We start from the raw sequence: 16,545 nt of genomic DNA on the forward strand, positions 1-16,545 counted from the left end.
TTAGATTGCCTGGACTATGACCTGTGACATCACAGTGGAACGACAGCCGCGCGCACACACACACACACACACACACACACACACACACACACACACACACACACACACACACACACACACACACACACACTGATTGTCTGAAACACTGCACCTGGCTCCAGCAGGTGAGGAGGAAAAAAAACCACAAGGTTCAAACGTCAGAAAATGTTGAAGTAGAAATGAGCAGGTTCATCAAAAATACAAATCTAGTTAGGTGCGACTGTGACATCACAGGAAGACATGAAAAGAGGTGAAGGTGTGGACACCTGCTGCTGGTGTATGCTGTGTGGGTATACAGCCCCACCAATACTGGTTATCTGAGGCTGATCCATCGACTGGCTTCTCAGCATAAACACACAACTTTGAGAACATCTCAAAAGTCTGTGTCGCTCGTGCTGCGACCTGCTCCTCTATCACCTCATGAGCTCCCATGATTCCCTGCTGAGCGCTGCCCACCTTTAAACCTGAGAAAGGTGCAGCCGGGCAATATAAAGAAAAATCAAACAGCTGATGTTATCATGAACTAAAAAAAAAAGAACACTAACTGGATGCACGAAGCCTGATCCTGGACCAGATCCTTGTTCCCGTGGAGCTCAGGGATTCCTCGCCATTTTTACCTGGTCTGGTGTCATGAACCATCTGTTCATGTCAGACTCCACATCATCACAGTGTCACAGCACCCCCTGCTGGAGCACCTCAATAATCTCACACACTGATTTTTGCATAAAGAAATAAAGTGAATATAAATGTCAGAGAGGAACAGTCATAATAAAAAGACTGGATGTTGTTGCAGAATTGTCCTGAGCGGATCGTTCACAGTTCAAAGATAAAACTAATTTCAAATGATCTCACACACGTCTTTGGTGTCACAGATATCTGCTTCGGTAAGGTCATCCATGCTGACGCTGGGTCGGCATGGAGACGGCCTGGACACACAGTTTATGGGGCCTGTGTAGCTTTGGATTGTCTTTTTATTCAGGTTCTAAAAGGTTTATCTTTGATCACATCATCCAAAACGAAGGTAAACATCAGTATCTACAGTATTGCTGTAGGAGGAGTTCAGAGTCTGTTGACCACATCACCTGGACACGCCCCCTTTTCTCTCTCTCTCTCTCTCTCTCTCTCTCTCTCTCTGCACATACATTTTTTAAAATCCACATCAAACATCACACTGAGTCCCTTGAGGCCGCCGTCGCCCTTGTGAGCCGTCCAGCTTGACTTCCTGTGCACTTCCTGCCCGGGCGTGGAGAGCCGGGGTCGGGCGCTGCCACTCGAACGCTCCTGGCGCCGTGATTCACCGTGGTGGGGAGGAGGGAGGAGCAAGAGGAGGAGGACGGGGAGGGAGGGGAGGAGGAGGAGGAGGATGGCGACAGGGAGGAGGAGGTGGAGGAGGAGGAGGAGGGCGAGGATGAAGAGTAGGAGGATGAAGTGTAGTAGCTGTGTTGGAGGGAGGTAGGGGTGGAGGTGGATGAGAGGACGAGGTGATGCTGGCGGTTGCTGCTGCTGCTGCGAAGCCCGTGGTGGGCGGGGCTGGCGTTAGCGTGGGATGGCGACAACACGTGGCTAGATGTGGGGAGGAGACGACTCAGATTCAGAGACGGGATTGAAGATTTGTGAGGAGAGGAGGAGGAGGGAGGAGGTGGAGAGGGGGAGTGAGGGGGAGAGTCTGAGAAGGAAACCGAGGAGGAGCCCTTCACATAGGAGGAAGAAGAGGAGAGGGGACACAAGGAGATCTGTCTCCTGGAGCGCTGGGAGAGGGAAGGAGAGGGACAACAGGAAGGAGGCTTGGAGACATTTGAAGGAGAAGAGAGAAGACAGTGTTTCCCTGAAGAGGAGGGAGGGGAGGAGGAAGCTGAGGAGGAGGAGGTGTCTGAGCAGTGAGCAGTGGACAAAGAGGCAGACGGATGTTTCCCAGAGCTATGGAACAAGGCTGGGATCTTAGAGGCACGCAAAGCAACCGCGCAACCGTTACTATCCCCGGCTGCTCTACTGCTGCTGACAGCCTGCAAACAGACACCATACAATAAGTCAACCCCAACTACACACACACAGCCACCAACACAGGACAACACACACACAGTCACAGGGCAACACTCACACCTGTTACCTGGCTGTGGCCAGTCTGTCACTTTGTCAAGGTCAGAGATGTTAGACAGTCAGCCTAATACTGAGGGAACCTGTAACTGTAGGAACCAAATGCTAAGGGAATCTGTAAGTGAGGGAACCTGACGCTGAAGGAACCTGACGCTGAAGGTAACTGACACTGAAGGAACCTGAAACTGAAGGTAACTGACACTGAAGGTAACTGACGCTGAAGGAAGCTGACACTGAAGGAACCTGACACTGAAGGTAACTGACACTGAAGGTAACTGACGCTGAAGGAACCTGACACTGAAGGAACCTGACACTGAAGGTAACTGACACTGAAGGTAACTGACACTGAAGGAACCTGACACTGAAGGTAACTGACACTGAAGGAAGCTGACACTGAAGGAACCTGACACTGAAGGTAACTGACGCTGAAGGTAACTGACGCTGAAGGTAACTGACGCTGAAGGAACCTGACGCTGAAGATAACTGACGCTGAAGGTAACTGACGCTGAAGGAACCTGACACTGAAGGTAACTGACGCTGAAGGTAACTGACACTGAAGGTAACTGACGCTGAAGGTAACTGACACTGAAGGTAACTGACGTTGAAGGTAACTGACACTGAAGGTAACTGACACTGAAGGTAACTGACACAGAAGGAACCTGACGCTGAAGGTAACTGACGCTGAAAGTAAATGACGCTGAAGGTAACTGACGCTGAAGGAACCTGACGCTGAAGGTAACTAACGCTGAAGGTAACTGACACTGAAGGTAACTGACACTGAAGGTAACTGACACTGAAGGTAACTGACGCTGAAGGTAACTGACACTGAAGGTAACTGACGCTGAAGGTAAATGACACTGAAGGTAACTGACGCTGAAGGTAACTGACGCTGAAGGAACCTGACGCTGAAGGAACCTGACGCTGAAGGTAACTGACGCTGAAGGAACCTGACGCTGAAGGTAACTGACGCTGAAGGTAACTGACACTGAAGGAACCTGACGCTGAAGGGAACTGACGCTGAAGGTAACTGACACTGAAGGAACCTGACGCTGAAGGTAACTGACGCTGAAGGTAACGGACACTGAAGGAACCTGACGCTGAAGGTAACTGACGCTGAAGGAACCTGACGCTGAAGGTAACTGACGCTGAAGGTAACTGACGCTGAAGGAACCTGACACTGAAGGTAACTGACACTGAAGGTAACTGACGCTGAAGGTAACTGACACTGAAGGTAACTGACACTGAAGGTAATTGACACTGAAGGTAACTCACACTGAAGGAAACTGACGCTGAAGGTAACTGACGCTGAAGGTAACTGACACTGAAGGTAACTGACACTGAAGGAACCTGACTGAAGGTAACTCACACTGAAGGAACCTGACACTGAAGGTAACTGACGCTGAAGGAACCTGACGCTGATGGTAACTGACGCTGAAGGTAACTGACACTGAAGGTAACTGACGCTGAAGGAACCTGACGCTGAAGGTAACTCACACAGAAGGAACCTGACACTGAAGGTAACTCACACAGAAGGAACCTGACACTGAAGGTAACTCACACTGAAGGAACCTGACGCTGAAGGTAACTGACGCTGAAGGAACCTGACACTTAAGGTAACTGACGCTGAAGGTAACTGACGCTGAAGGTAACTGACACTGAAGGTAACTGACACTGAAGGTAACTGACACTGAAGGAACCTGACACTGAAGGTAACTCACAAGGAACCTGACACTGAAGGTAACTCACACTGAAGGAACCTGACACTTAAGGTAACAGTCAGTAACTTCAGATCCTTCAGTAAAATGGTCTGCTATTGTGTGGTATGGCGTGGTAAGGTAGGGTTTAGTCTGATGTGGTCTGCTCTGGTATATCATAGAGTCTTTAGGCTTCTGGTCACTGTTCAAGTTAAAATATATGTTCCTCTTCTCCCGGCTGTTTTGTCATTAGAGATTTGACACCGAGATTAAACAAGCTCAACCCTCAACATACAGCGCTTAAGAGGAAGACACTCCTCCACCCCATAAATATGAGGGTAAACAGCTGGATTACAAACATCCGTAAACTGTTTTAAAAGATTTTTACACCCAGCTAGTATTTCCACACCTCACTGCCAGATGAGGAACAGCTGGACAGTGGACACAGTGAACATGCAGGTTACAGCAGGTAAAGATCGACTCCCTGATCCACGGACCCATGTCAGCTGTGTGAGGTGTGTGAACACCTGCAGCTGAGCTGGGATGTGGGGATATTAAAGGGCATTACTGCAACATCAGGGAGTGGATCCTGAAGAGGTGTGCCAAGGTGAAGAGGAAGGAGAACAAAGCTACAAACAGACAGAAGGAGACTCACATCTTCACAGGTTAAAGACAGATACACTCAAACATTTAAAACGAACTGCAGACACAGTAAAAACACCTGAACAATTGCTAACAATACTAGAAAATTTCCTCTGGGGAAATTGAATGGGCCACGGGGCTACTGACGGTTTTGCCATCTCTGTCAACATGGGAATCAAACCCACGATCTTCAGGTCAAGACAGAGCTGATCAGACAGACACATGATCATCTTTCTATAAGCACTGATATGGAGATATGGAGGAGCTGTAATCACATTAGGTTAAGTGTGTGTGTGTGTGTGTGTGTGTGTGTGTGTGTGTGTGTGTGTGTGTGTGTGTGTGTGTGTGTGTGTGTGTGTGTGTGTGTGTGTGTAATCACATGAAGTTACCTGTGTGTGTTAGAGTGTGGGAGAGGAGCATTTGTATGCATTTGTATGTTACCTGTGTGTGTCTGTAACTGTAATCACATGAAGCTGGCTCTAGCGTCTGTGTGTGTGTGTGACTGACTTGACACATGTTATGAGCTGCATCCTGTGTCAGTCTGATTTAGCTGTGTCTGTGTTTGTAAACATTTAAACGAGCGCCAGGTGGATTGTTTATGAAGTTAACGAGCTCTGGCCTGAGAATCACAGAGGTTACCACGGCGATAGTGGCCCCCCAGGCTGAGACAGACAGAAACGTGGAGAAAAAGAGCGATTTTCTGCCTCTGCACCGGTCTCACATTTAGGCTTACTGTGACAAAACGGTAGCTCCTATCAGAACAAAACACAGACCACGTTGCTCTAAGGACTTCCTGAAAAATTTGGTACGAGTTGGTGTTTCTACAGTAAATATTTTGGAGACGCTGGCAGTTTTAAAACATCAGTCCGTTCCGCTTCTCTCAGAAAATATTTGTATTGGAGTCAATGAGGAGCAGAGACAGACGTGGCCGCACTCAGAAGCTTATTCTGTAAATTCTGTAAGTCTCTCTGATATTTTGAGCACATGATATGAGAGATAACAAGTTTGTCTTACAAATTCTGAAAAAATTATGTGTGTAGAGTGTAAATTGTGGCCGGGCCGAGTGTGGAAAGAGAAAAAATCTGGAGTTTTTCTGGCATCTCTCCCACTCTAACCGATGATGTCACGCGCTCTGACACGAACATTCCGTGCAATACACAACCATTATAATCTCATAATTTCTCCAAAAATGATCATGGTCATTGATCAGGGATTGATCAAAAACTATATGACCTATCAAAACGTGGAGTAATACACCAATACACAAGACTTGTGTCTACTGTTTAAAGTTTAAATGAAGTCTCTAGGTGAAAGTATGCCTGAGCAGTAGACGTTTGTTAAACTCCAATGATTGGTCTTTTTCGCTCTTTTTTTTTCGCCCGTCCCATTGACTTCAATGCAAAATTTTGCGCAGTTTTTCGCGACTTATGTCGCGAAAAATTCGTAAACTGTTGAGAAAAGTAATAGCACCCCGATCCCGATCGAACCGCACGTTTTGATATATAATTTGTCGCAGGACTAGTAGCGAATCGAAAATCGTCCGGAAGATGAAGGAGAATAATAAAAAGAAGAAAAAATCCACACAAGTCCCTGCAGCTATTTCATAGCTGCAGGGACCAGGGGGCAAAACCAGGGGGCTTTGCCCGGGCACTGGTCCCTGCAACTATTTAATTGCTGTTGGGACCAGTGCCCGGTGCGATTGCCCGTGGCCCTAATTATATATCGTTTTCAAGCTACTGAATAATGGAATGAGTCACTATTACAGGTCTATAGAGTTAGAGCTCCCTCTCATCTATCTGATCATAGGTATATAGTCTAAGTAGTTACAATAAGTAATTTTTAGTATGGGTGATTTCAGCTGAGTCATTTTCTACTTGACATCAATGAGATGTAGTATGCTCCTTCATAATAAACAGCTTCAGAGGATGGTAGCTACTGTTTCTCTGGGAGCACTGTTTGTTAGTTTGTGATAATGATCATCACTGGCCTAACCTCAGGGCTCCTCAAAGGTCATTTACCTGACTCTGCTGCATCTGCGTGGCCTGCTGCTTAGTCTTAGGCGACTTCTCAGGGGAGGAGGAGGAGCGGCGGGACTTTGATCTCAGAGCAGATGAGCCGGAGGTGATGTTGGACGTCTGCAGGGACAAGAGTTAAGTTAGTCCAGACTACAAGCACTGGACAACATGAAGGAGATCCCACAGTGTGGGAGCTGTTTCCCCAATTTGTATTTTGAGGGCTTAGAACCAGAGTGGTGTAAGTGACATTTCACCAACTTTACAGGAGGACCAAAGCAAAAAACTACCATCTGACTTCATGTACTGATTTCAGTCTTTCATAATAACAAAAAATCTTGTTGATGTCAGTATAGTTAATGTACAATATTTTTACAATTATTCAAAAAAGAAAACAAATCTAAATTTTTCATCTGGTGACATGCACTGTGTAAGTAAGTCTTTCTTTTTCATAGCAGTGATCCCAGATGGATATGTAGGATCCTCAAAAGAGTATGCCCTTTTGATGCCAAAAGGGCATGACAGGGTTTCCCCATGACATGTGGTGCACTTATGCCCTTTTTGCACCAAATGGTTTAGTGGGTTCAGAGTTAAGTCCTTTGGTTTTTGATCAATAACTCTAACTTGATTAAGAATTCATTTGCAGCAAAATGAGCTGATCAAGAGCTTTCATTTAATATGGATCTCCATTTCGCTCAAAATTACACTCTGGTTCCCATCCCTCGATTTCTCATTTTGAAATGAAAAGCACAGACTGCACAGACACTGTAGCACGGCAATCAGTAAACACATGCTTTGCTGCAATTGTCACCGAACCATAAATATGCACCATATTTAGCAGAACTAGCCCCTGATTACTAGAGACAACAGTAAAAAGGAAGTCGATCTTTGAAGCCAGGACACAAGATCCTCCAACTGACAGAGCAGTAACAGTCACTTTGTCCCTCCCTAGTAGTATCACTATTGGCTGCACGAGGACACAAAGTGAGGTTGTAAAGGACAGACTCGTAGAGCAGAAGACATGAGTCGGGCAGAGTGAAGAACCCACCACCATTCCACCACCAGACCACCACTGAAGCAAGTGAGCTCCATGGGGACAGAAACTTCAGACCTGTTTCCTTGAGGAGGGTTTCCCCGTGTCGAGTGGTGGCTGTGGTTTGGCCTTCTTACTCTGATATGGGTTTGAACCCTTGGGGTTCTGGGGGGCCGGGCGTTTGGACGGGCTTCTCTCCCTCTCCCGTTTGACTTTGTGCTGAGTCCTGTCAGCAGAGGCAGAATCGGGGGACTGAGGATGAGGAGAGGACTGAACGGCAGAGGGGGAGGAGGGGGCGCTTATACTGCTCACGCTGATCTCCAGCTGTTTGATGGACTCTTCCAGACTGCCAATGGAGTCTAATGTGGTCTTGCAAAGCTCCTCCACCCGGCTGTGTGATGTGGGGAGTCTGGGAGAAGACACTGTGTCCTCTCTGTCATAGCTGTTGCTTTCACCAAAGTCAAAATGTTTGGCCGTGCTGATCTCACAACCCCTGGACTCCTTGGTCTGGTTCTTGGTCTCCTTCCCCAGGTTGCTGTCTAAGGCTGTCTCCTCCACTTCTTCATAGACAACGACCTCCAGGGTCTTCTTTCCAGTCTTAGACCCTGTTCGGATGGCCTGGCTGATAGCAGCTAGTTTGTTTTTGGGGAATTTGAATTTGAATTTCCTCTTGGTTTCTGTCTTTTTAGGTGAGTCTGATATATTCTGGTCCTGGTCTTCAGGAACCGAGTCAGTATCTGGTCTTTGATGATTTATCTCAGTGATGCAGAGTTTCCTCAGGCCTTGCTCCTCTTCCTCCTGCTTCATCTGCTCTTCATGCACTGTACTCTCTGGAGAGAGGATCCCAGCAAGATCCTCCTCCGACTCAAAGATGGTAGACAGGCGTTTGTAGGCTGACTGAATGTCCATAGGTTCATTCAGGATGACAATGATGGGTTTCTTATTGTCATTGTGCTCAAACCCTTGGTTGTCATATGACAGGTAAGTGGATTCTCCAGCCTGTGTGCCGGAGCCGTTCATCTGGACCTGATCTTTCTGTTTGGACTGTGCCTTGACTCTGCTCTTGGACCTCCTGAGGCTGATGCGAGCGTTTGAAGGCGGTGGAGGAGGAGGTCCCTCGTCGTCCCCTCCGTCGGGGCTCAGGCTTCCTCCATCTTCTGTGTACTCTAGGTCCCTCAAACTCTGCACTGTGGACTCCCGGTCCTGATGCTTGTCACTGTGGTCTTGGGTGAAGCTGGAGGAGATGGAGGGAGGACTTATGACAGGAGCAGAACGGAGACGCTCCCGGTCCAAGCTCTTGGATGAACAATCCCGTGGAGAGTTTTCTTTTTCTAAAGTTACGATTACCATCATATTTGACTTCTTGTCAGGTGGAACCTCTTTGACAATTTTTCCATGAGTGTTTCCGGGAGCCTTGAGGTCAGATCTTTGACTCGGTCCTTTCTCTAGAGTAACAACTGTAGTGAACTGAGTGTTTCCAGGAGCCTTGAGGTCAGATCTTTGACTCGGTCCTTTCTCTAGAGTAACAACTGTAGTGAACTTGACTTTATTTTCTGTTGTGGTTTGGGAGCCCACCTTTCCTCCTAGCTCCCTGCTTGGTGTCTCCATCCTCTCCATCTTCTTTTGGGTTGGTGTGGGCACCTCTTGGGTCTTCTGAACATCTTGTAAAACAACCAGCTCCACCTTTTTTACTCCACCCTGCTCTTCCAGTCCAGCTGCTGATTTGAGTTTAAGTGAGCCTCTTGGCTGAGCAGCTGACTGGTGGTCACATGTTGCCAGCTCAGGAAGCTCTTCAGATGTCCTCACCTCTACTTTCTGTTGCTTAGTTCCACCTGGAAATGCATTCTTTACTTCTGTAGTCCCCTATAATTAAAAAAGCGAAGATTGAACATGTGATTATCCGGGAATTACATTTTTTTTAAATTATTTATTACTCAAAATGAATACCAACCAATACATCCATGATACCAACACATATACATGCTGTATACATATACAGTTGGGGAGACTGGGGACAGTTGCAACAAGGGATGGTTGCAAACCTTATTTCTCCAATCAGAAACATGCTAGAGTAATGACACTTGCACTGCACATGCACAGTTAGACCCCTCTACCCACCAAGAATAGAGAAGACATATTCAGCATCTGCTCCTGCTTGTACTGTGACAAAGTTGTTTTAGAGGTATGGGAGTAGCTTTTTTCATGAGCTGTATTTTTGTATGAATTAATCCAAACCTACCTGGTTTACACTGTTTCGTTGACTATCAAATGACATGGTTAGCATGTGTCAGTGTCATTGTGTCTAGCTGGTACATGATGTTTTGCCATGGCTGATAGGGTGGGGACGGTTGCAACAACTGCCATTTGAAAGGAAGCACACTATGCAAATGCAAATGTATAAAGAAAAAAACCCAAACATATGTCTCCACACCAGTGGCAGCTGGAACCCAAGATACGGCACGGACCGGCACGGCCCGCTTTTTTTGCTTTTCCACTAGCCCTAGTACCTGGTACTATTTTTAGTACCTCCTCGGCCCTGGTTCCAAGCGAGCCGAAGTGATACTAAAACGTGACGTCAGCGGACTACCTTCCACTGATTGGAAAGAGCGTCGTCACTGGAAGAGTGCGAGCGCTACGTCCGACATGAGAATCAAACCCGGAAATTTCAAAAACAGAGCGGCAACAGCGCTGTAGATCTGTACCGAGACTGTTGTTATTCCTTCACCCAAGTCAAATGATGCTGTGTGTAAAACCACACTGTGGTCCGTAATCAAGGTGCAGACGAGTGAGTTTGGAGCTGACGAGAGGATCGAAAAAAGAGACAGACAATGTGGCCCTGCGATCGCCCCGCGATCACCCCCGTGCTGACCCCGCCCCCGCTGAGGAGGTACTAGAAGAACTCAGTGGAAAAGCACCTTCACTGAGCCGAGCCGTGCCGTGCCGCTCCGTGCCGTGACTGTGTAGTGGAAAAACGCCATCTGAGCAGCTCATGGCTCTGCTCCGCCGTTCTAAAAATAGCTTGCACCGACAACTAAAGGTAACAAACCTACTCCTAAAACTATAGGGATTATGGCAATGGGCCAGTTTGCCAAAATGTTGAACTATCCCTTTAACCTGAGCCTGACACACCTGGAGAAAAACAGCAGTCATGTGTGGATCCACTCCAGCTCTGCCTTCCAAACAGTCACAAACTTGTGGTACCCTAGCCAATCTGAGCTGGACAAACCACTTCTGAGACAGGATGCACTTCACAAATGACCTGGTGTGGACTGTAAAGACCAACTTCTACATTAAGAGAGACCTGCACATGCAATTTCTGACATGGATGAGATCCTCTACAGAGTCTTTACCCACGGCCTGTTTCCCCTCCTGCCCTCTGACATACACAAGCACATTGATCATGATTAACAGGAACAGAGAAAGATAGAATACAGGTCACATGACCACAGAACCAAGAAAGCTGCCACAAGAGGTAAATACTGAAGGTCAAAATGAATCTGTCTGGTATCAGCGGTGTTTTAAAGAAGAGAAGCTTGCGGTCACAGAAAGGTTAGACCAGTGTCACTGCAACACACACAGCACAATGTTAACCTTCTTCTCCTGCAGCAGTGTAGTGCTGTAGTTTGGAAACACAAGTCAGTGAAAGCAGTGAAATGATTATGAGAGACAGACAGAGAAGCAGAGAGGAAGTTAGTCAAGATCAATGATGTTAATCAAACCAATCAGGTGAGATGAACATTTTAATGTCTCACTGGATTAATCAATATAAACTATAATATATGACTTAATTTAAAGCCAGTTTCAAACTTTACTGACTCTATCAAACTAACCATGTTTTTTTTTATTATTCTTTTAATACTGAGTTGTTAATTATTAGTGCTGTTAGTCCTTTCATTTTACCTCAGACTGCATGTCTCTCTCTGAGGGATCTACCACATCCCTCACAGTACATTTCTCAAAGACCTGGGTGACAAGGGTGGAGGGTCCACAGTTAGAGTGAAGGTGTGGAGAGATAGAAGTGGGGGTCAGAGGTATTTGGATGCAGCTAATCCTTAAACATACCTGCAGCTCCTTGATGAATTTGTTGTCCTCTTCATCCTCCTCCTCCTCCTCCTCCTCCTCCTCCTCCTCCTCCTCCTCCTCCTCCTCCTCCTCCTCCTCCTCCTCCTCTTTCTCCTTTTGTGCTGGGGCAGGAGCAGGGGAGGAGACAGAAGCAGCCAGATGTGCAGGAGCACACATCTGGGGTTTGGGTTTGACCTCTGGTGGTTGTCTTGGTGGTTTGGGCTGAGGGACCACAGGGGGCTCTTTGTCCTGTTTCTCATCCTGAAACACATTCACGGAGTGAAAACACACAACAGCTGAGACACAGGGTTGTTTCATGTCAAGAATGGCTACACATTAATATTTATAGAGAATCTGTGGAGGCGTAATCATTTTGTTTGATTTTTGATTTGTGCTTCCTCAAGCAGACACAACACACATGCATCGGATATTTATGACTGGCATATGATAAAGATTATTATTATTCAAATATTTTTATTGATTTTCACATTATACACTCACAGTAGAACTCAATACCCCAGACAAGAGGGAAAGTATATAAATTATATATATGGAATACATGGAGGACCAGTATACCAATGTAATTGCTGCCTGCCAGTTTACGTCTGAAATGATGGTTCCTAATTCTTCCTCCCACTGCCTTGCTAAACGGTTAAGTGATACGACAGCCACCCAGACATTCATCTATCCATGCACTCTGAGAGGTTGTCAAAGAGAAGTGTTTTTTAACATAACTCCGCACCTGTAGATATCTAAAGAAATGTGACTGAGGGATTCTGAAGTCTTTCTTTAGCTGTTCAAAGGAAACGAAGTGCCCTTTCTTAAAAAGGTCCATCACACATTTAATCCCTCTCCTATGCCACAATTGAAAAGATGGATCTGTGAGAGATGGGGCAAAATTTATGTTTGCTAGAATAGGGGAAGTGACAAGAGCTTGTTTATGCTTAAAATGAATCCTAAACTGCGACCATATATTCAGGCAGCCAGAAATGATTGGGTTGTTCGTCCAACAACGTTTACTTAAAGGTAGTGGGGAACAAACTAAAGAGCGGAGCGAAACTGGATTACTCGAATACTGTTCCATTTGACACCATACTGGAGAGTCATCATCTGATGCATCAGAGACCTAGAATATAAGTTTGTGGATATTGGCCGCCCAGTAATAATACAGAAAACTGGGTAGGGACAGCCCACCATCTCCCTTCTGTCTTTCCAAATATTCCTTCCGTACTCTGGGTACTTTTTTATTCCAAATAAAAGTAGATATGAGCTTATTGAAGTCCTTAAAAAGGATTTAGGTATAAAGACTGGTATTGCTTGGAACAGAAATAAAAATCTGGGCATTGAGTGTTGGGCACGGAGTTGATCCTTCCGGCAAGTGAGAAAGGGAGGGTTGACCATCTCTCCATGTCCTGTTTAGCTTTGTTAAACACCGTTTTGAAATTGCTGTCAAACAGATCCCTATACTTGTGAGTAACACAAACCCCCAGGTAAGTAAAACTACCCTTATTAACAGAGAAAGGGAAGTCCTGGAATGACATCTGGCGTGCACATTTGGTGATAAGCTCAAGAGCAATAGGAGCATTATGATAAAGATGAGTGTTAATTCTAAGACACATATGTCAAATTCAAAGACACACATACCTGTGCTCCATCCGGCTCTCTCCTGGTGGTGAAGACGACCTCTCCTGACCTCCCAGTGGTCACACCTGAACTGACCGTGTGGAACCTGGAGAGACCACAAAGAGAATCCTCATGATGAAGTCATGTTGATGTACTGAGTCTGACCCTCAGTGGTGGGTGGGGGGGGGCTGACCTTCGTGGAGGGGGAGGGGGAGGAGGAGACCTGCTGCTCCTCTCTGGACTCTGCCTCATCTCCTTGTCCACGCTGGAGCGTCTGGGTTTCTCCACCAGTGGCCGCCCGCTGGGAACAGCTGATGGAGCGGCTACTGGAGCAGCTGACTGAGAGGTCGGTGCAGGAGCTGATGGAGCTTCTGACTGAGGAACCGATGGAGGAGCTACTGGAACATCTGGCTGAGGAACTGATGGAGGAACTGTTGGAACATCTGGCTGAGGAACTGATGGAGCAGCTACTGGAACATCTGGCTGAGGAACTGATGGAGGAGCTACTGGAACATCTGGCTGAGGAACTGATGGAGGAGCTACTGGAACATCTGGCTGAGGAACTGATGGAGCAACTGACTGATGAGTTGACACAGGGGATGATGGAGCAGCTGATGGAGGAGGTTCCACTGCCGCTGGAGCTGAATACATGCAAAAAGTGTTGTGGCAAATCTGAAGATATTTTAAATGTTACTGTGACATCAAATCAACGACATTCACCTGTGTCTGTGGAGTCAACCTCGTCACTCAGCTGTTCCACTGAGTCTGAAACACACACACAGATATATGAATTAAAAAAAACCTGCTTCTCATACTCAAGAACAGCTTTCACTTTGGAGATACATGGTTTCCACAGTAGTATGTGGAACATTGGGCCTCATGTAAGATCGACTTGTTTCTTCAGTGACATGTACAAGGTCTTTACTGTAACACACATATTTTCATAAGAAAGCTCATGAGTCCAGCTGTGTATGACACATTAGCGCAGTTACAAGTTTGACCAGGAGCATAATGTTCTTGCATTAGGCCCAATGTTGTTTTCAGTGAAGGGGGATGCTGCAGGTCTACCTGGTAGTGTCAGGTCCAGAGGCAGGTTCGGTCCTGGGGCAGGATCGCAGGGACCCTCTCTGGTGTCTGACACATCCAGATCAGGAATGGCCTTCATCAGGCTGGCCTGGGCCTCCTGGAGGACCTGGTCTAAATCTGTGATGATGCTGGTGGTCTGCTTGTCTTGGCCTGAGCTGGACTGGTCTGGCCTGCTGGTTTCTGCACTCACACCTTCCTCTGCAGTCTGTGGAGAAGCTCAGATATCTCACCAGATCATACTTTGACAGAAAATGATGTCTACTGAACAAAACTGTTATTACCAGATCTGAATAACTTTCAAATTTAAAGTCCTACAGTCGTCAATCCACTGTTCAACCTTCACATACACAGAGAGAAGAGAAGTCTGTTTGAAGACGGTGACACTATCTGCTCAGTTTTTCATCATCTTGTTTGAAAACTGAGGGCAGCTCAGATGCTCCAAATCCACAGCACCCTCAAGGAGAACCTCTGCGCTTCAGCTGACAGACTGAATTTCAAACTGCTGCATCTCAGTACAGGGGACAGATGAATAGAAGGCACACTCTCACTACATTTAAGTCCAGGCTTAAAACCTTCCTGTATGACAGAGCTTTTAGTTAGGGCTGGTTCAGGTAGCTCTGAACCATTTTATAGCTGTGCTGCTATAGGCTTAGACTGCTGGGGGACACATCTGGTTACATGGAGCCCTCTCCTCTCCTCTCCTCTCCTCTCCTCTCCTCTCCTCTCCTCTCCTCTCCTCTCCTCTCCTCTCCTCTCCTCTCCTCTCCTCTCCTCTCCTCTCCTCTCCTCTCCTCCTCTCTCCTCCTCTACTTTCCTCTCCTCTCCCCTCTTCTGCTCTCCCCTCCTCTCTTCTGCTCTGCCGTCCTCCTCTACTTTCCTTTCCTTTCCTCTGCTCTCCTCTCTTCTGCTCTCCTCTCCTCTGCTCTCCTCTGCTCTGCTCTCCTCTCCTCTCTTCTGCTCTGCTCTCCTCTCTTCTGCTCTCCTCTCCTCTGCTCTCCTCTGCTCTGCTCTCCTCTCCTCTCTTCTGCTCTGCTCTCCTCTCTTCTGCTCTCCTCTCCTCTGCTCTCCTCTGCTCTGCTCTCCTCTCCTCTCCTCTCCTCTCTTCTGCTCTCCTCTCAAGCAACACCAGCGTCATTCATCTGCTCCTCTCCGTCTAAGCTCAGGCTGCTACAGGCCGAGCTGGTATTTCCTTGACCTACCTTGTTGTGTGTCTGTGTGTGTGTTGTGTTGGTCTGGTCTGTGTGGTTCTCCTGTGTTTGTGTTCCACCTGCTGGACTGCAGAGCACATCGGCCTGCAGGGGGCCGGGCCTCCGGTGCAGGGCGGGACTGCCTTCTCTGCTGCGAGGCCTCACCTTCACAACACAACAACACCTGTTACACACTCTGTCCAACACACACACACAGACTCCCATCACCGGCTTCATCGGTACCTTTGCCACGGTGGGGGAGTCTCGTCCGTGAGTGGGTGTCAGTGGGGGGCTGGGGTGGTGGGGGGGCTGCATAACTGTGGCTGGTGAGCTCGTCATCCTGCGGGTCATGATGGGGGAGGCTGAGCCCCCCTGACTGACCTCAGTCCCAGAGAGAGGGGGGGTTTGGAGAGGGGGTCTGACAGAGGACCGAGGCTGTGGTTTGGGGGAACTCTTAGGACTCTGGGTCTTCGGGGGTCTCTGGTCTGTTTCCTGGACCTTTAGAGGCTCCATCTGGGGAGACTTACCCGGGGCGGTCGACTCTGACACACACCTGTTGGTAAGAGGACAGAGACAACCACACAGACGTCACAGACGTGATTCACCAGAATAAGTAGAGGTGTGCATCTTCACTGGCCTCACGATTCAAATCAATTATGATTCACCAGTCCATGATTCGGTTCGATTTGATTATAGGATGCATCTCGATGCATTTCAATGCATCACATCCTCAATTTCTATGTTGCCACACAGGACATGTCTGTTCTGATGATAGAAGTCAGCAGTGTAAAACTCAAGGATGTGGGACATTGAAACATCCCTGGATGCTATGAGTGACAGACAAACAGCCAATCATTTAACAGATGTGTAGTTCGGTTGCAGCACTGTATCTAGGTGTGTTAATTCATGCTCTCTCCTCTCATGTCTCTCTCCAGCAGTCCTTTCAAAATAAATGCATAAAACGCCTGGAAGAAAATGACTTGTGAGCTGGAAATCTTGCGGTGGTATCATCAAACTTTGAATTATTTAAATTTAAAAATCGATAATGTGAAATAACTGCATCAATTCAGAAT

The 16,545-nt window shown here is 47.2% G+C and overlaps 1 protein-coding gene across 1 annotated transcript in view; it reads right to left on the reverse strand.

Moving 5' to 3' along the window:
- Positions 1-249: 249 nt before the first annotated feature.
- The window catches only part of LOC311000574 (uncharacterized protein), a gene marked incomplete at both ends in the record, with an annotated part of 126,239 nt that continues 109,943 nt past the window's right edge, over positions 250-16,545 (reverse strand). The window contains 14 exons of the mRNA XM_083991312.1: positions 250-259; positions 344-503; positions 585-678; positions 1,518-1,787; positions 6,488-6,604; positions 7,593-9,377; positions 10,836-10,890; positions 11,752-11,837; positions 13,221-13,305; positions 13,423-13,762; positions 13,920-13,964; positions 14,268-14,490; positions 15,485-15,637; positions 15,716-16,025. Coding sequence (XP_083847438.1) covers positions 250-259; positions 344-503; positions 585-678; positions 1,518-1,787; positions 6,488-6,604; positions 7,593-9,377; positions 10,836-10,890; positions 11,752-11,837; positions 13,221-13,305; positions 13,423-13,762; positions 13,920-13,964; positions 14,268-14,490; positions 15,485-15,637; positions 15,716-16,025 — 3,733 coding nt within the window. The remainder of the gene's footprint in view (positions 260-343; positions 504-584; positions 679-1,517; positions 1,788-6,487; positions 6,605-7,592; positions 9,378-10,835; positions 10,891-11,751; positions 11,838-13,220; positions 13,306-13,422; positions 13,763-13,919; positions 13,965-14,267; positions 14,491-15,484; positions 15,638-15,715; positions 16,026-16,545) is intronic.

Source organism: Trachurus trachurus, assembly GCF_905171665.1.
Source record: "Trachurus trachurus genome assembly, chromosome: 17".
Lineage (NCBI taxonomy): Eukaryota > Metazoa > Chordata > Actinopteri > Carangiformes > Carangidae > Trachurus > Trachurus trachurus.